This window comes from Oncorhynchus kisutch, unplaced genomic scaffold (genome assembly GCF_002021735.2).
Source record: "Oncorhynchus kisutch isolate 150728-3 unplaced genomic scaffold, Okis_V2 scaffold1391, whole genome shotgun sequence".
NCBI lineage: Eukaryota > Metazoa > Chordata > Actinopteri > Salmoniformes > Salmonidae > Oncorhynchus > Oncorhynchus kisutch.
This window is the reverse complement of record NW_022263336.1, coordinates 2,075-21,198: the sequence shown is the minus strand read 5'-3', so window position 1 is coordinate 21,198 and position 19,124 is coordinate 2,075. Positions and strand designations below refer to the sequence as shown.

The following is a 19,124-nucleotide window of genomic DNA, read 5'->3' as shown; positions in this document are numbered from 1 at the left end:
TAATGACAGGTGGACCAGGTATGACAGAGATAATGACAGGTGGACCAGACCAGGTATGACAGAGATAAACAAATAGTCACTGGTTCCTTATTTCTCTGGTGCAATATCAAAAACCAACTCCATTATTCAACTCTATTACGTCATTAATTATTCATTAACATTAATTACACAGACATTTCTTAATGACTATGTAGCAACAATGTTACTGTAGTAATGACAGTGTTATTACAGGTTCCACAGGTAGAAGAGAAACTTCATTTGAAGTGTTACCAGGTTGATTATGATGTGGTATAGGTGTGACGTAGTACAAGTGTGTGTGTGTTCCACTCACCTTTCTCTTAGCCCTGCGTCTCTCTGCTCTCCTTCTGGTCTTCTCCTCCTCACTGAACTCCTCCTCCCCACTCAGGACCTCTCCACCCGCGGCTGGACCTGGACCCCCTCTTCCTCCTCTTCCTCCTCCCCGCTCCATCTCCTCCTCCCCACTCAGGACCTCTCCACCCGCGGCTGGACCTGGACCCCCTCTTCCTCCTCTTCCTCCTCCCCGCTCCATCTCCTCCTGCTCACCTGGCCCATCTAGAAACACACAGAACCAGAGATCGAACACAAATTAACCAAACAAAACACGTTGGTGTTTGTTTAGTGTTACTTTTGTAACATGATCTTTACAGGTTGGTCTCACTGAGAAAGTTAGAGGCTTTGGAGGAGGAGAACAAAGAGAACAGGGAGGAGAAAGAGACAGAGGAAGAGGAGGAGAAAGATGAGGAGGAGGAGAAGGAGGCAGCAGCCCAGATATATCCATGTTTGAATGGATTCTGATTCTTTCCAGGGATACACAACATCCTGAAATATATATAGATGTTGTTGTTAGAAAGAATACTATATTTCCCTTGACGTAGTGATGCTGAATGTAAGAAATGTCTCAACATACCCCACTCTCCCCTACAGGTTAGTCTCATTGAGATGGAGACTGGAGGGAAAAGAGAAGGAATAAAGAGGACAGGGAGGAGAAGAGAGAACACAGTACAGTGCACATGCTGCTAGAGACTCTCCTTTGTTCTTTGGGTGGAAACATATTGGACCAGTGGATCCGTACAGGAAGTGTATCGTTACCTTACCAACAAGAAATTAGACACTTCCCCCCTCCCCCCAACACACTCATATAGTGCATCCCAAATGGCACCCTATATTATATATTTCACTATTTTGGGTCATAGTCAGAATTAGAGCACTATACAGGGAATAGGGTGACATTTGGAACACACTTTAACAAAAAGGTTCAATCCAGACCAACTGTAGCTTGTTGAGGGCAGCACAGACAGATCAGAACCTTGCCCTTAAACACCCCCCTGTCTGCCACCTGGGTGGTTCCCTTACCGGACCCTGATAACCTCCTGTACCTTGTACTCCGGATCTGTGTCCCAAATGGAGCCCTATTCCCTATCGCTAGTGTCAATAGTAGTGCACTACATAGGGAAAAGGGTGCCATTTAAGAAGCAGCCTAGACCTATTGGTGCTGGGCCTGGCAGGGTCCATAGTATTCCTGCACACAGGGAAGCTGCCTACAATGGTTTCATTCTTTATTTCCATCAGCGTCCTTGTTTCTGGCTTATTCACTCAAGCCTCACAATCAGGAAAACGCTCGCCTGGTGGATCCAGCCTGATCGCTCATTCATTCAGTTTCATTTCAAGTGAAACCCATTTGAGTTCTGGGGAAACTTTGAGAAACTGATTGAAGCTAGAAGGTACTTCCTGATCTCTTCAAATAAGAAACTCATTTCCGTGTCAAAACTTGTCAGTGCCCTACTTAACAACCCTCGTCTAAACGTCTCATATTAGTTTTGTGTCTTTTTTTCCATACATTTTTACTGAGCCTATGTTAGAATGAAACAATGACTGAAACACGACTTACTAAGAAACAAGCCGTACCGTCTACGCTGGGAGTCAGGAAGCACGTACAGGGAGTGGATCTTTAATAACTAAACAAGGAGTACCATCTACGCTGGGAGTCAGGAAGCACGTACAGGGAGTGAATCTTTAATAACTAAACAAGGGGTACCATCTACACTGGGAGTCAGGAAGCACGTACAGGGAGTGGATCTTTAATAACTAAACAAGGAGTACCATCTACACTGGGAGTCAGGAAGCACGTACAGGGAGTGGATCTTTAATAACTAAACAAGGAGTACCATCTACACTGGGAGTCAGGAAGCACGTACAGGGAGTGGATCTTTAATAACTAAACAAGCATAGACCAGAACGAGACACACACGTTGTGTACAGCCATGGAACACAAACAGAGTCAATAACGCCTGGGGAAGGAACCAAAAGGGATGACTGATATAGGGAAGGTAATCAGGGAGATGATGGAGTCCAGGTGAGTCTGATGAGGCGCTGATGTGCATAACAATGGTGACAGGTGTGCGTAATAATGAGCCTGACGACCTCGAGCCCGGGGAGGGAGTATACGTGACACAAGCAGCAACGGTGTTGGACAAAAAAAAAATCTGGTGCCGAAATGAAAACCACATGTTGTGTATCTGGTTCCCAAGGCCATCAGAGAAGCTGTTTGTGTTACACTACTTTGATAGGGAAGGACTTTACCTCCCCCTCTCTCTCTCTGCCATGATCTCAGTCTCTCTCTCTGCCATGATCTCAGTCTCTCTCTCTGCCATGCTCTCAGTCTCTCTCTCTGCCATGCTCTCAGTCTCTCTCTCTGCCATGCTCTCAGTCTCTCTCTCTGCCATGCTCTCAGTCTCACTCCCTCTGCCAATCCTTCTCTCTCTGCCATGCTCTCAGACTCTCTCTCTCTCAATTCAATGGGTTTTATTGGCATGGGGAACATACTGTATGTTTATATTGGGTTTTATTGGCATGGGGAACATACTGTATGTTTACATTGGGTTTTATTGGCATGGGGAACATACTGTATGTTTACATTGGGTTTTATTGGCATGGGGAACATACTGTATGTTTACATTGGGTTTTATTGGCATGGGAACATACTGTATGTTTACATTGGGTTTTATTGGCATGGGGAACATACTGTATGTTTACATTGAGTTTTATTGGCATGGGGAACATACTGTATGTTTACATTGGTGTTTATTGGCATGGAACATACTGTATGTTTACATTGGGTTTTATTGGCATGGGGAACATACTGTATGTTTATATTGAGTTTTATTGGCATGGGGAACATACTGTATGTTTACATTGGGTTTTATTGGCATGGGGGACATACTGTATGTTTACATTGGGTTTTATTGGCATGGCGAACATACTGTATGTTTACATTGGGTTTTATTGGCATGGGGAACATACTGTATGTTTACATTGGCATGGGGAACATACTGTATGTTTACATTGGCATGGGGAACATACTGTATGTTTACATTGGGTTTTATTGGCATGGGGAACATACTGTATGTTTACATTGGGTTTTATTGGCATGGGGGACATACTGTATGTTTATATTGGGTTTTATTGGCATGGGGGACATACTGTATGTTTATATTGGGTTTTATTGGCATGGGGGACATACTGTATGTTTATATTGGGTTTTATTGTCATGGGGGACATACTGTATGTTTATATTGGGTTTTATTGTCATGGGGAACATACTGTATGTTTATATTGGGTTTTATTGGCATGGGGAACATACTGTATGTTTACATTGGGTTGTATTGGCATGGGGAACATACTGTATGTTTATATTGGGTTTTATTGGCATGGGGAACATACTGTATGTTTATATTGAGTTTTATTGGCATGGGGAACATACTGTGTGTTTACATTGGGTTTTATTGGCATGGGGGGACATACTGTATGTTTACATTGGGTTTTATTGGCATGGGGAACATACTGTATGTTTACATTGGCATGGGGAACATACTGTATGTTTACATTGGGTTTTATTGGCATGGGGGACATACTGTATGTTTATATTGGGTTTTATTGTCATGGGGAACATACTGTATGTTTATATTGGGTTTTATTGGCATGGGGAACATACTGTATGTTTACATTGGGTTTTATTGGCATGGGGAACATACTGTATGTTTATATTTGGTTTTATTGGCATGGGGAACATACTGTATGTTTATATTGGGTTTTATTGGCATGGGAATACATACTGTATGTTTACATTGGCATGGGGAACATACTGTATGTTTACATTGGGTTTTATTGGCATGGGGAACATACTGTATGTTACATTGGCATGGGGAACATACTGTATGTTTACATTGGGTTTTATTGGCATGGGGAACATACTGTATGTTTACATTGGCATGGGGAACATACTGTATGTTTACATTGGCATGGGGAACATACTGTATGTTTACATTGGCATGGGGAACATACTGTATGTTTACATTGGCATGGGGAACATACTGTATGTTTACATTGGCATGGGGAACATACTGTATGTTTACATTGGCATGGGGAACATACTGTATGTTTACATTGGCATGGGGAACATACTGTATGTTTACATTGGCATGGGGGACATACTGTATGTTTACATTGGCATGGGGAACATACTGTATGTTTACATTGGCATGGGGAACATACTGTATGTTTACATTGGCATGGGGAACATACTGTATGTTTATATTGCCAAAGCAAGTGAAATAAACAAACAAAAGTGAGAAGAAACTAATTGAACAACGTCAACAAAAATTATTCGAAATTACAACTCAAAAAGGTTTAAAAAATATAGACATTTCAAGTGTTATTATCAGCTATATTTAGCAATGTGCAAATAGGTGTAGTACGAATAGCGGGGGACGATAAACAGATAAATATTTGTGGTATTTATAATATTGTTTGTGCTCCACTGGCTTCCCTTTTCTCATGGTAACGAGCCACAAATCTCACTGCTGTGACTGCACACTGCGGTATTTCACATAGAACATATGGGTGTTATCAATGATGGATTTGTTTTCAAATATTCTCTCTCTCAACAAAACAATGTCAATAAAAAAGAATGCCAGAAGACATGAAACAAAACAGAGGGCTAAAGGAATATGTTTGCCTTGTGATTCCATCCACCTCGGTCAGCCTGTGAGGTGACGGCAGCCAGAACAGATGTTCAGTGACGGAAGAACTGGGGTGCGTCCCAAATGAAACCCTATCCTCCACCACTCCCCTATGGCCCCTGGTCGAAGGAAGTGCACTAAATAGGGAAATGGTGCCATTTGGGACTCAGCCTTACAGAAGGATCCCTGTAAGTCCAGAAATAGAACCACCACCGACCAACCAGCAGCAGGCCTGTCGCCTGGGCCTGAGGAAGGAAGAGAAACTCAATCTGTTTGGCATTAGCAGCCAGACTCAAACACACCCAGAGAGGAGCAACTGAAGAGAGGAGGAACGTGTGTGTGTGTGTGTGTGTGTGTGTGTGTGTGTGTGTGTGTGTGTGTGTGTCTGTGTGTGTGCCTGTGTGTGTGTGCCTGTGTGTGTGTGCCTGTGTGTGCCTGTGTGTGTGTGTGTGTGTGTGTGTGTGTGTATGCGTCCGTGCGTTTGACCTCTGGGACCCAACAGGACTATAAGTAATAGGATGTTATTTTACATTATGTAAAGGCCTCTGCGTTATTCCCAGCAGAAACCGTTTGTGCATGTATTTCTGTGATGTTTTTGTTTGTTTTGGTCTTCGGCAGGTGTTTATGTGGCTGTACGGGCGCGCAACATTTCACAAGGCAAGCTGAAGTCGACACCCCTTCATCGGTTATTGGTCAACAGTAGGGATTCTTCAATGAAGTGTCTGTTAGAACACTTCATTTATAGAACACTCATTTCCTAGCGGTTTAGGGCATTGAGCCAGTAACCGAAAGGTCGCTGGTTCGAATCCCTAAGCCGGAAAGGTGGAAAAATCTGCCGTTCTGCCCTTGAGCAAGGCAGTTAGCCAACAACTGTTCCCTGGGTGCCGTGGATGTCGATTAAGGCAGCCCCCTGCACCTCTCTGATTAAGAGGGGTTGGGTTAAATGTGGAAGACACATTTCGGTTAAATGCATTCAGATGTACAACTGACTAGGTATCCCCTTTCCCTTGAAAAATACTGCACCAAACATCTTAGTTAAATGGACAATTGTTTGACTAAGATCTCCTTAGCAAAAAAAAAGTCCAAATGAAAGACAGATTTCATGAGTTCGATGAATTCTAACTATTTTGAGGAAGTGTATACTGGCTACGGCGACTCGAGATGAACAAAACGTACTATTACCGTTTTCTGTTTCTTTTAAGCAAAGGTCTTTTAAGGGAGTACGCGAGCACACTCGTTCGGTTCACCTGGCAGAGTTGGGCTAGGCGCCAGCTGAACCAAAGCATGCCGAAGCCCTATCGACCCTGGGCAAAAGTAGTGCACTATAAAGGGAACAGGGAGCCATTTGAGATGCAGACCAACTCAACTACAACCATGACAAATATACTCAAAACAGCCTCAAACAACCTCATCTTGACGCAAGTGTTAAACCATGTGTGGAATGAGATATTCTCCCTCTTCATAATGGAATGATCAAGCTGCAAAGTTAGCACAGGAAAAGGGCCTGATCCAACCAGTATGTTTGCTTCTCACAAGGACAGAGAGCGTTGTCAGCACTTCTGACTGGCTGGCTGACATCTGGGCTCTTGTTCTGTAAGGTGAAACGTTCAGAACATTGCAGATAGAAATGCAATGAATAATATAGAGCATGCCCTATTCGACATGATAGATAGACAATCCTATCTACACAATGCATTTCTATCGGAACATTCTGGAATGTTGGATTACCTTGGTCAACAAGGCTCACTCCCCTTAAACACACAACGGCTCCTCCCTGGGTCATGTTCAGTAGTCACAAAACTGGGGAAACTTTTAGAAACTGGAAGGTACTTCCTGATCTCTTCAAATAAGAAACTAATTTCTGTGTCAAAACTTTTCAGTGCCCTCCTTAACGACCCTCGTCTAAACATCTCATATTAGTTTATATTAGTTAGTTTTGTGTCTTTGTTTCCATCAATTCTTACTGAGCCTATGTTAGAAATAAACAATGACTGAAACACGACTTACACTGCTAAAAACGAGCAGCAGCATTGTCAGAAAAACCACCCTTCTTTCTGGTGCGATATGAAAACCATGCTGTGTATCTGGTTCCCAAGGCCAGCAGAGAAGCTGTTTGTGTTACACTACTTTGATAGGGAAGGACTTTACCTCCCCCTCTCTCTCTTCTCTCTCTGCCATGCTCTCAGTCTCTCTCTCTGCCATGCTCTCAGCCTCACTCTCTTCTCTCTCTGCCATGCTCTCAGCCTCACTCTCTTCTCTCTCTGCCATGCTCTCAGCCTCACTCCCTCTGCCACTCCTTCACTCTCTCTGCCATGCTCTCAGCCTCACTCCCTCTGCCACTCCTTCACTCTCTCTGCCATGCTCTCAGCCTCACTCCCTCTGCCACTCCTTCTCTCTCTGCCATGTTCTCAGTCTCTCTCTCTCTTCCATGCTCTCAGTCTCTCTCTCTTTGCCATGCTCTCAGTCTCACTCCCTCTGCCACTCCTTCTCTCTCTGAACATCTGTCTTTCTCCCGCTCTCTGCCTCTCGCTCTCTGCTTCTCGCTCTCTGCCTCTCGCTCTCTGCCTCAATTTAATTCAAAGGGATTAATTGGCATGGAAACATACTCTGTTTACATTGCCAAAGCAGGTGAAATAAACAAGTGAGAAGAAACTAATTCAACAACATCAAACAAAAAACTATTTAAAATTAACAGTAAACATTGCACTTAAAAAGGTTGAAAAAAATAGACATTTCAAGTGTTATATTATCAGCTGTTTTAACAATGTGTAAATAGTTGTAGTTCGAATAGCGGGGGACGATAAACAGATAAATATTGGTGGTATTTATATGTCTCTCTCTGCATGCCTGTGGTTTCCTGCCACTCAGAGACAAAGTACCCCTCCCCCCCGTCACCCATAATGCCTTAGGCTGACAGACCAGAGAAGAAGACAGAAGGGAGTCAAATCAAAGCAGAACACTTTGTTAGTAGTTAGCCACCACACAGTCACCCACAAAGAATACACACAACACAACCCATCTCCATACCACCCTCATCACCCTCATCGGCCCAATGAAACAGACGGGTGGGTTCTGTCTGTGTCAGCAAAAAATCCAAGTTTCCCCTGTCGTATAATGGATCAGTTCAGCTCTAATCCATTCCCTCTATTCTCTTATGACAAAGACATCCTTCTGGTTTGACCAAACAAGGCCACAGAGGACTGTAGTGTGTGTGTGTGAGTCATCACGGAAGAGGATTTCTCAGGCAGCTAAAAGACAATCAAACTGAAAGTCAAATATTTCCTCCAGGTGGAACGCCATTTGGAACGCGGACAGCCCCAGATGTTATCGTCAAACCTACACGGCCTCTTCAGTGTGATGACAGCGATCAGGTGCCTCTCATTTGAATACCACAACAACAATGACCAGATTGTCTGCTGACTCTCTGCTCTCTGCTCGGATGCTGTTGCAACACCTTCATCTGACGGAATCAGAGGTGCTGAAAATAGCCTGGGAATGATGTTTAACTAGTTTACTGTGGAAGAGAGGAATGTTATGTATATCCCAAAATCCATGTTCTCTCTCTCTCTCTCAACTTGTTGATCGGGGGTATCAATTAGAGTGTGGATTATTACTGTTTAAATACATGCTGTTAGTCTACTGTGGAAGTGTGGAACATTACAGGTATCCACATACAAGGGTTCATTATGTGTTTCACAGAAGTGTGTATTGACATTTTGTTAAAAGCATGGCCCAATTATTGCAGGTTTGATTCCTATATCTTGGTCTAGTAGAGTGCATCTTGGTCAATTGCAGTGCATCTTGGTCATGTAGAGTGCATCTTGGTCATGTAGAGTGCATCTTGGTCATGTAGAGTGCATCTTGGTCATGTAGAGTGCATCTTGGTCATGTAGAGAGTATCTTGAGCAATGTCAGTTAGTGAGTGCAATAGCCCAGGCCTAGCTACACACTACAGTCCTCTGTGGCCTTGGTTTATACAAACTACAGTCCTCTGTGGCCTTGGTTTATACACACACTACAGTCCTCTGTGGCCTTGGCTTATACACACACTACAGTCCTCTGTGGCCTTGGCTTATACACACTGCAGTCCTCTGTGGCCTTGGCTTATACACACTGCAGTCCTCTGTGGCCTTGGCTTATACACACTGCAGTCCTCTGTGGCCTTGGCTTATAGAAGAAGCGTCCTGAATTCACCACCACAAAACCAATTTGAGACAAAAGACTAAACCAGGAACTAGGGAATAGAAGGCCTTTAGATTTAAACAAGAGTCTGGGAATTACTGGTGACTGCGTTCTATTGGAATTAGTCATCAATTTGTTCTCTTACATTTAGGGTAGAGATTCATCCAGAGTTAATGTCATAACATATGCCATTTAGCACACTCTTTTATCCAAAGCGACTTTCAGTCATGCGTGCATACAATTTACATATGGGTGGTCCCGGCAATTGAACCCACTACCCTGGAATTACAGGCCCCATGGTCCTACCATCTGAGCAACACAGGACCAGATCTGTTCCACAAAGACACACAACCCTCGAGCCAAGAGGACTGTGTCCCCTTAGCTATGTGCACTGCACCGTGTCTTGTAAGCATAATGGAAACAAAGTCTCAGATTCCGATGTGGCGTGTCGGCACATGCAGATCGAGCAGAGAGACAGAAAAGCCTACACAAAGGACTGAAGAAGAAACATACTGATTCTGTGAGTGAGAGAGCAAAAATAATGGTTTATTTTGATTTATTTAACAAGGCAGGTCAGTTAAGAACAAATTCTTATTTACAAATGACGGCCTACAGCGGCCAAACCCTAACCAGGACGACGCTGGGTCAATTGTGCACCGCCCTATGGATCATCCAATCACAGCCAGTTGTGATACAGCCTGGAATCAAACCAGGGTCTGTAGTGACAACTCTAGCACTGAGATGCAGTGCCTTAGACCGCTGTGCCACTCGGGAACCCAAAAGCAAATATACTTTATTTAAAACAGGACCAATCTGCAGTTCCTACATACATTTTTGGACTAAAATTAATTAAATATATATATATATATATATATATCCATTGATCCTCATGAGCTTAGTTCAACTGTTGCACCCCATCAGAACCCAAAATATAAGCTTGTTTTACTCCAATGTTTGTAAACAAAGTATATGTAAACAAACACTATACAGGCTCAAAAAATGAATAAAACTATCATTTTGATATCACGGCTGATCCGTCCTTACATCCGTAACTCGAACTATGAATTTGAGAGAGGTTACATTTTTCCAAGTTCCTCCCTCAGACTTGTTATGGTTTCAACCGCTTTAAATACAAGGCAACCTTTTATAGGAACATACATGACTAACATAAACAAAATAATATCACTCCTATTTGTGATCACAATAGGCTATCACACAGCATAGGAGCATGTTAACTTGTGTAACTTGTCTTCAGTCGAGTAGACTCGCCAGCGAGAAATCGATAATCGATAAACACTACACACGTAAAATACATAGACATTTATGAGTTCAATAACTTTACAGTGGCCTCGCAGTTACTTTTACTTACCGCCTCCAATACCCAGCAGTCGGCAAATGTCTCTTGTGAACTTCATCAGTTCGACCATCCAGCATTATCAACTCGAATACAAAATATACAAAACACTGAAAGTATATCACTTTAAAACTAGATAAAAGTGCCAGTATTGACCGCGGTTACCCCACAGTTTAACCGCCGGGTGAATCGATCTTAGTTGTTCGTTCAACTGCCTTTATCTGCGCCGTTTCCTGAATGCGGACGAGCTACATCTGACACTCGTAAATGATCAAGCTATCCGACAGACAGAATCTATGCGCCTCTACACTAAGCTTTACGAGCGCTCTCTCGTCCAAATCCGAGTTCCACCTGATACCGTGTTCCTAAGTGTGGTTGCGCATGGAAAGCTTGTATAGTTAGGTAGGGCTACACGAGACTAGCTTGACCGCAACGTTTCCTGCATGTGGGCATGTGTCTGCCTGCCACGACCACTCTCTTGGCAAAGCAATAATGAAACTCAGATATCATCTGAAGATGAATAAATGAAAGCTGAAACTTAAAATTAACCGCGGACTGTGATGTGAATTTCATTAAAAATATCAGGGGAGCTTTGAAAGGAAACATGTTTTGATATGCTTGTTTCGGGATATTGAAACTTCAGTTCCTACTTACTTAAAGGCCATTTGGTGAAAAAAACTGAACGCTACAATATACTGTAGTGTTATACGAATTTATTCTAGTACATTGACATGATCTGTGTCCGGTAAACAACCCGGGTAAAGTTACAGCCTGGAGTCCATAGTCAGACTAGTAAAGTATCCCTTAAACCACTAGGTGGCGATAGTTCACTGTCATAGAGAAAGAACGAGCGAGGGAAGAAGTAGGTAGACAGAGGGAGTGGGAGAGAGACAGCGAGAGAGAGAGCAATAAAGAGAGATGATGAATGTAAAACCCATAGAAAAAAAGAGTTGATTCTAGAATGAAGGAATGACCATCACCATTCTTGCAGTGACATGATAACCATGAGCTGCTATAGAGCTTTAATATGACTAAACCCTCTACTGTCATTTTCCTATTGCTGCCCTGGTGTGGAGAGGCTTTTCTATGGGGCTAGAGACCCTGGTGTGGAGAGGCTTTTCTATGGGGCTAGAGACCCTGGTGTGGAGAGGCTTTTCTATGGGGCTAGAGACCCTGGTGTGGAGAGGCTTTTCTATGGGGCTAGAGACCCTGGTGTGGAGAGGCTTTTCTATGGGGCTAGAGACCCTGGCGTGGAGAGGCTTTTCTATGGGGCTAGAGACCCTGGTGTGGAGAGGCTTTTCTATGGGGCTAGAGACCCTGGTGTGGAGAGGCTTTTCTATGGGGCTAGAGACCCTGGTGTGGAGAGGCTTTTCTATGGGGCTAGAGACCCTGGTGTGGAGAGGCTTTTCTATGGGGCTAGAGACTGGTGTTTTACTGGTGATAATGTGTTTACACAGCTAGAGATGACACAAAGAACTTGGAAGGATGCAGTGACATCTGAATATGTAAAAATGTCTATGGACAAACAAACAGACTCAAGTGTGTGAATGTGTGCTTGTGTGCTTGTGTGTGTGTGCTTGTGTGCGTGTGTGTGTGTGTGTGTGTGTGTGTGCTTGTGTGTGCTTGTGTGTGTGTGTGTGTGTGTGTGTGTGTGTGTGTGTGTGTGTGTGTGTGTGTGTGTGTGTGTGTGTGTGTGTGTGTGTGTGTGTGTGTGTGTGTTGAATGTCACAGTGTTGAATGTCACAGTGTACACACAAGTCAAGGTGTCCTTGGTAGTACCTTGCGGCAGGGGGAAAGCAGACAACCAAATGATTATTATGTACCGGACCCCCCAACCATCTGCTCCGACACAAATCGTCCCGCCTCTGAATCTCGTTGCCTACCCCTGATCTAAACATTGATTGGTTTGCTTTGTAGGTCAGAGTTCATTCAATCATTTATTTATTTAAATTAGGCCCTGTTTCCCAGACACCAAGTCCAGGACTAAAAAGTTATTTCAATTTAAAATCTGTAAATGAGAATGCTTTTTAGTCCTGGACTAGGCTTAATCCACATCTTCAATGTTGATCTATTAGGTTTCCTCTAGCTGTCAATAGCATTTCTGGAAATGTATGGGGATGATTTATGCCATAAAATGTAAATAAAATCTCTGTTTGTTGCCTACAGGTTTTTTGTGACATTCTTATGACATTGTAGCATGTCTGTTAAGGCATAGGACATGTCATGTTGACATGGTATCATACCAGACAGATGCTGAGATAGAGAGAGAGTCTGGCTTGGTTTCAACGGGAGGTGATGTAACACTATGCCCTTTGTCTGAAAAGGAAATGTACAGAATGTAGAAAATAGTACAAATAAAGAAAACTCAGGAATGAGTAGGTGTGTCCAAACCTTTGACTGGTACTGTATATATATATATATAGGAGAGACAGAGAGAAAGAGAGATACAGAGAGAGACAGACAGACAGACAGACATACAGTGGGGCAAAAAAGTACTTAGTCAGCCACCAATTATGCAAGTTCTCCCACTTAAAAAGATGAGTAATTTTCATCATAGTTATACTTCAACTATGACAGACAAAATGAGAAAAAAAATCCAGAAAATCACATTGTAGTGATTTTTTATGAATTTATATGCAAATTATGGTGGAAAATAAGTATTTGGTCAATAACAAAAGTTTCTCAATACTTTGTTATATACCCTTTGTTTGGCAATGACAGAGGTCAAACGTTTTCTGTAAGTCTTCACAAGGTTTTCACACACTGTTGCTGGAATTTTGGCCCATTCCTCCATGCAGATCTCCTCTAGAGCAGTGATGTTTTGGGGCTGTTGCTGGGCAACACGGACTTTCAACTCCCTCCAAAGATTTTCTATGGGTTGAGATCTGAAGACTGGCTAGGCCACTCTTGAAATGCTTCTTACGAAGCCACTCCTTCATTTCCGGGCGGTGTGTTTGGGATCATTGTCATGCTGAAAGACCCAGCCACGTTTCATCTTCAATGCCCTTGCTGATGGTAGGCTTTGTTACTTGGTCCCAGCTCTCTGGAGGTCATTCACTAGGTCCCCCCGTGTGGTTCTGGGATTTTTGCTCACCGTTCTTGTGATCATTTTGACCCCACGGGGTGATATCTTGCGTGGAGCCCCAGATCGAGGGAGATTATCAGTGGTCTTGTATGTCTTCCATTTCCTAATAATTGCTCCCACAGTTGATTTCTTCAAACCAAGCTGCTTACCTATTGCAGATTCAGTCTTCCCAGCCTGGTGCAGGTCTACAATTTTGTTTCTGGTGTCCTTTGACAGCTCTTTGGTCTTTGCCATAGTGGAGTTTGGAGTATGACTGTTTGAGGTTGTGGACAGGTGTCTTTTATACTGATAACAAGTTCAAATACAGGTAATGAGTGGAGGACAGAGGAGCCTCTTAAAGAAGAAGTTACAGGTCTGTGAGAGCCAGAAATCTTGCTTGTTTGTAGGTGACCAAATACTTATTTTCCACCATAATTTGAAACTAAATTCATAAAAAATCCTACAATGTGATTTTCTGGATTTTCTTTCCTCATTTTGTCTGTCATAGTTGAAGTGTACCTATGATGGAAATTACAGGCCTCTCTCATATTTTTAAGTGGGAGAACAATTTGTGGCTGACTAAATACTTTTTTGCCACACTGTAGATAGATACACAGAGAGAGATAGAGAGAGAGAGAAAAGAGAGAGGGAGTCTGGCTAGATTTCAACGGGAGGTGATGTAACACTATGCCCTTTGTCTGAAAAGGAAATGTACAGAATGTAGTTTGGCAGTACAACCCTACAGTTGATACAATGGAGCGCATACAGGTAACTGCCAAAATAAAGGAAACACCAACATAAAGTGTCTTAATACGAGCCAGAACAGCTTCAATGTGCCTTGGCATAGATTCTACAAGTCTCTGGAACTCTATATTGGAGGGATGTGACACCATTCTTTCACAATAAATTCCAGAATTTGGTGTTTTTTTGACAGTGGTGGAAAATGCTGTCTCATGCCCTGCCCAGCATTTTTTATACATGACCCTAAGCATGATGGGATGTTAATTCCTTAATCAACTCAGAAACCACACCTGTGTGGAAGCACCTGCTTTCAACATATACTGAACAAAAATATAAAAGCAACATGCAAACATTTCAATGAGTTTACTGAGTTACAGTTCATATAACTGTATTTCACATGGCTGGGAAGGGGCTCAGCCATGGCTGGGCCTGGGAAGGCATAGCCCCACCCACTGGGGAGCCAGGCCCAGCCAATCAGAATGAGTGTTTCCCCACAAAGTGCTTTATTACAGACAGACTCCTAAGTTTCATCATCTGTCCGGGTGGCTGGTCTCAGACGATCCCGCTGGTGAAGACGCTGGATGTGTAGGTTAGGCTGGCGTGGACATCCCTGCAGTCAGTATGCAAATTTCACACTCCCTCAAAGCTTGAAACATCTGTGGCATTGTGTTTTGTGCATATTTTAGTGACCTTTTATTATCCCCAGCACAAGGTGCACCTGTGTAATTATAATGCTGTTTAATCAGCTTCTTGATATGCCACACCTGTCAGGTAGATAGATTATCTTGGCAAAGGAGAAACACTCCCTGACACTCCGTGTCTTTTTTGCCAAATGACAGCAGTGACAAGGATGTTACCCCCAAAAAGACCGGTACCCCAGGCTACCATCTAGGACCACTATGGAAATAAGTGTTTTCATTGGGCCTATATAATGCTTTCACATGTTATCCTTCAGTAAACAAATGCACATCTTGTTGGATGCATTATTTTTTAACCCAAATAAAATTCAATTCAATTCAATTGAAAGTAGTGCTGGAGATCCTGGAGAAAAGGAACTAATCTGGTGTGAAGAGAAATAATGCTGTTATGATTCCATTAGTAACATTGTCCAGCTATATTTATTATATATACACTGAGTATAAAAACATTAAGAACACCTGCTCTTTCCACGACAGACTGACCAGGTGAATCCAGGTGAAAGCTACGATCCCTTATTGATGTCACTTGTTAAATCCACTTCAACCAGTGTAGATGAAGGGGAGGAGACAGGTTAAATAAGGATTTTTAAGCCTTGAGACAATTGAGACATTAAGTGTGTGTGTGTGTGTGTGTGCCATTCAGAGGGTGAATGGAAGAAAAGTGCCTTTGAACAGGATATGGTACTAGGTGCCACACACATTGGTTTGTGTCAAGAACTGCAACACTGCTGGGGGTTTTCACACTCAACAGTTTCCTGTGTGTATCAGGAATGGTCCACCACCAGAAGGACATCTAGTCAACTTGACACAACTGTGGGAGGCATTTGAAGCGTCCCCGTGGAACACTTTTGACACCTTGTGGAGTCAGTCCATGCCCTGACGAACTGAGGCTGTGATGAAGGCCCAACTCAACATTAGGAAGGTGTTCCTATTGTTTGCTATACTCAGTGTATGAGAAAAGATGTAGATCTCCTACAGTACAAAACTAAATCCGTGTCTGTGGTGAAGTCATGCTGTTGACTTGCGCTACAGCATGACAGCAGCTGGGAACATGGCTACTTAGCATTCAGTCACATGTTGTTTGTTACTTGGCATTTATGCTATTAAATGTGGCAACACATTGAAAATAACCGACGGATTAAGCATATTATATTTAAGCAATAAGGCCATAAGGGGGTGTGGTATATCGCCAATACCATGGCTGTACCATGGCTGTACCATGGCTGTACCATGGCTTTACCATGGCTGTACCATGGCTTTACCATGGCTGAAGACTGTTCTTAGGTACGACGCATCACGAAGCGCTAAAACACAGCCCAAAGCTGTGGCATATTGGCCATATATTCTAAAACCCCTGAGGTGCCTTATTGCTATTATAAACTGGTTACCAACTAAATTAGAGCAGTAAAAATGCATGTTTTGTCATACCATGGTATACGGTCTGATAGACCACGGCTTTTCAGCCGATCAGCAATCAGGGCTTGAACCACCCAGTTATAATTACACAATAAGGCCAGGGGAGGTGTGGTATATGGCCAATATACCACGGCTAATGCCTGTTCTTATGCGCAATGTGGAGTGCCTGGATACAGCCCGTAGCCGTGGTATATTGGCCATATGTCACAAGCCCCGAGGTGCCTTATTGATATTATAAAGTGGTTACCAATGTAATTAGAGCAGTAAAATTACATACTTTGTCATACCCCTGGTATACAGTCTGATTTACCACAGCCAATTAGCATTCAGGGCTCGAATTACCCAGTTTATAATTAGCTATAACCAAGGCCATTACAGTGACCAGTGTATTAATTTTAGGGAAAAGTGTGGTCCAAACTATACTTACTTTTAACTCGGCAACATTGTTACATTGTGTCAACAATTTGTTACTGTTACATTTCACTTCCGATCTGCTGTCAGACTAGGCCTATACGCATTCCACTAGCCAGTCGCTCCTTTCTTAATACTGACGCACACACAATCTAAACCAATCAAAGACTGCAATCACAATGCTCCCGGCCAATCAGAGGCGTTTTAATGGGAGAAGGCGGGAGAAAACTGCAAGGGGGTTCTTGATTAGGAACGCAGCGGACCCGTTGATGCTGTTGTTCTAGCTAAGGACACAATTTGATATTTATTTATCTTTCAGCCGGTGATCTATTCGGTGTAACGATGGGCTCTTTCGCGCTGCCGATGATCTGTTTCACCACGTTATGGGCGCTCGTTGGTATTGTAGCACCCTTTTTCGTGCCCAAAGGACCAAACCGAGGGTAGGTGTCCTACCTACCGTTATCCATACAAACGCATAACAGAAGCGAAAAATGGTGTATAATGGTAATCTGATTAATGGTAATCTGGTAAATATTTATATTCGCTTTTTTTAAGGCAAATATTTAGCATTGTAAGGATATGTTCCTATATCTCGGATTGTAATGAATGAACGGGATGGAAACAGTGGGCCCTGGACAGAAGCCTTATACGCATCGATCCTCTCTCTCTCTCATCCCTGCTGTTGGCCCGCTCGCAATGCAGTTGTCACAGTAGTAGCTAAGTAGCTACTGTATATCAAAGATGTCGTTCATATTAAGCAGGTTATAGTGTGTGTTTGCGATGATAGCTGATATGGTAATGTGTATTAACTCTTTCTGTTCACAGGGTTGTCATCACTAGTTTGATCTTGACAGCTGTTTGTTGTTGGTTATTGTGAGTATGGATGTCCTGTCAGGTTCTCTACTCTGTGTTATCTCTAAGTCTACTTACTGTATAAGTTAATGTCAGGTTCTCTAGTTGCTGTATAAGTTAATGCCAGGTTCTCTACTGTGTGTGTGTGTGTGTGTGTGTGTGTGTGTGTGTGTGTGTGTGTGTGTGTGTGTGTGTGTGTGTGTGTGTGTGTGTGTGTGTGTGTGTGTGTGTGTGTGTGTGTGTGTGTGTGTGTGTGTGTGTGTGTGTGTGTGTGTGTGTGTGTGTGTGCAGCTGGCTGATAGCCATCCTAGCCCAGGCCAACCCTCTGTTTGGACCTCAGCTGAAGAACGAGACTATCTGGTACCTCCGCTACTTCTGGGAGTAACACCAGGTCAGTCGTACTGTCTAATTATAACGCCTGACATAGCACTGTATAATAGCTTTCAATAATAAGCGTTAATGTGTCAGGGCCGCGAACCCTGACCCTCACAGCCTAGGATACCAGAGATGGCATGGGTTGGAATCTGACCTACTGTCATTCAGACTCGCAGTCTCTCCTACCTTTCCTGTCTTCTCTTCACTGGCCTAGCTCAATAAAACACATAAAACCCCCACAAAAATTATTGTAAAAAGAATCTCTCTCTTTCTCTCTTCAGGGTTGGGTTCTCTTTGATGCTCCGTTGACCACATATCTTCATTTCCTTCATCCATCCTGGACTGGATTCTTTTACAACTTGACTCCTGAAACCCGTCTATACCCTCCTCTTTACATCCCCGGCTACATTCCTCTATCCCTCCATCCCAATGTCTTTCTTACGTCACTGCAACGTTGTCAGAATGTTTTGCATCGCCATCTGAACCTGCAGCAGTCAAGTCAGATAGGAGAGAATCTGCACTGTCCAATTTACAGTAGCTATTACAGTGAAAGAATACCATGCTATTGTTTGAGGAGTTATGAACTTGAAAAGTTATGAAAAAAAACAATTAGGCACATTTGGCCAGTCTTGATACAAAATGTTGAACAGAATGCAATGGTTCATTGGATCAGTCCTAAAACTTTGCACATACACTGCTGCCATCTAGTGGCCAATATCTAAATTGTGCCTGGGCTGGAATGATACGTTTTGGCCTTTCTCTTACATTTCAAAGATGATGGTAAAAAAAAATACAAAAAAAAACATTGTTTTTTTTCTTTGTATTATCTTTTACCAGATCTAATGTGTTATATTCTCCTACATTCATTTCATATTTCCACAAACTTCAAAGTGTTTCCTTTCAAATGGTATCAAGAATATGCATATCCTTGCGTCAGGTCCTGAGTTACAAGCAGTTTGATTTGGGTATGTTATTTTAGGTGAACATTTGGG

The 19,124-nt window shown here is 42.9% G+C and overlaps 2 protein-coding genes across 2 annotated transcripts in view; one reads left to right on the top strand and one right to left on the bottom strand.

Moving 5' to 3' along the window:
• Nucleotides 1–10,848, bottom strand: part of LOC109878245 (uncharacterized) — a 29,509-nt gene extending 18,661 nt beyond the window's left edge. Inside the window, exons 1-2 of the mRNA XM_031818444.1 lie at nucleotides 10,591–10,848; nucleotides 332–573 (exon numbers count right to left, since the gene is read on the bottom strand). Of these exons, the coding sequence (XP_031674304.1) occupies nucleotides 332–573; nucleotides 10,591–10,648 (300 nt within the window). The 5' untranslated portion in view covers nucleotides 10,649–10,848. The remainder of the gene's footprint in view (nucleotides 1–331; nucleotides 574–10,590) is intronic.
• A 6,283-nt stretch (nucleotides 10,849–17,131) lies between these two features.
• Nucleotides 17,132–18,546, top strand: LOC116352723 (V-type proton ATPase subunit e 2-like). Its single transcript, XM_020470497.2, has 4 exons — nucleotides 17,132–17,345; nucleotides 17,731–17,778; nucleotides 18,049–18,148; nucleotides 18,414–18,546. The coding sequence occupies exons 1-3, from the start codon at nucleotides 17,248–17,250 to the stop codon at nucleotides 18,140–18,142; spliced, it is 240 nt and encodes a 79-aa protein (XP_020326086.1). The 5' UTR covers nucleotides 17,132–17,247; the 3' UTR covers nucleotides 18,143–18,148; nucleotides 18,414–18,546.
• The last annotated feature ends 578 nt before the right edge of the window (nucleotides 18,547–19,124 follow it).

Excerpts from the sequence above, each read along its gene's own strand:
- LOC116352723 (XM_020470497.2), top strand. The coding sequence starts at position 17,248 with ATGGGCTCTTTCGCGCTGCCGATGATCTGTTTCACCACGTTATGGGCG. Across the intron at positions 17,346-17,730 it reads CCCAAAGGACCAAACCGAGG|GGTTGTCATCACTAGTTTGA; the intron begins GTAGGTGTCCTA and ends TTCTGTTCACAG. Across the intron at positions 17,779-18,048 it reads GCTGTTTGTTGTTGGTTATT|CTGGCTGATAGCCATCCTAG; the intron begins GTGAGTATGGAT and ends GTGTGTGTGCAG.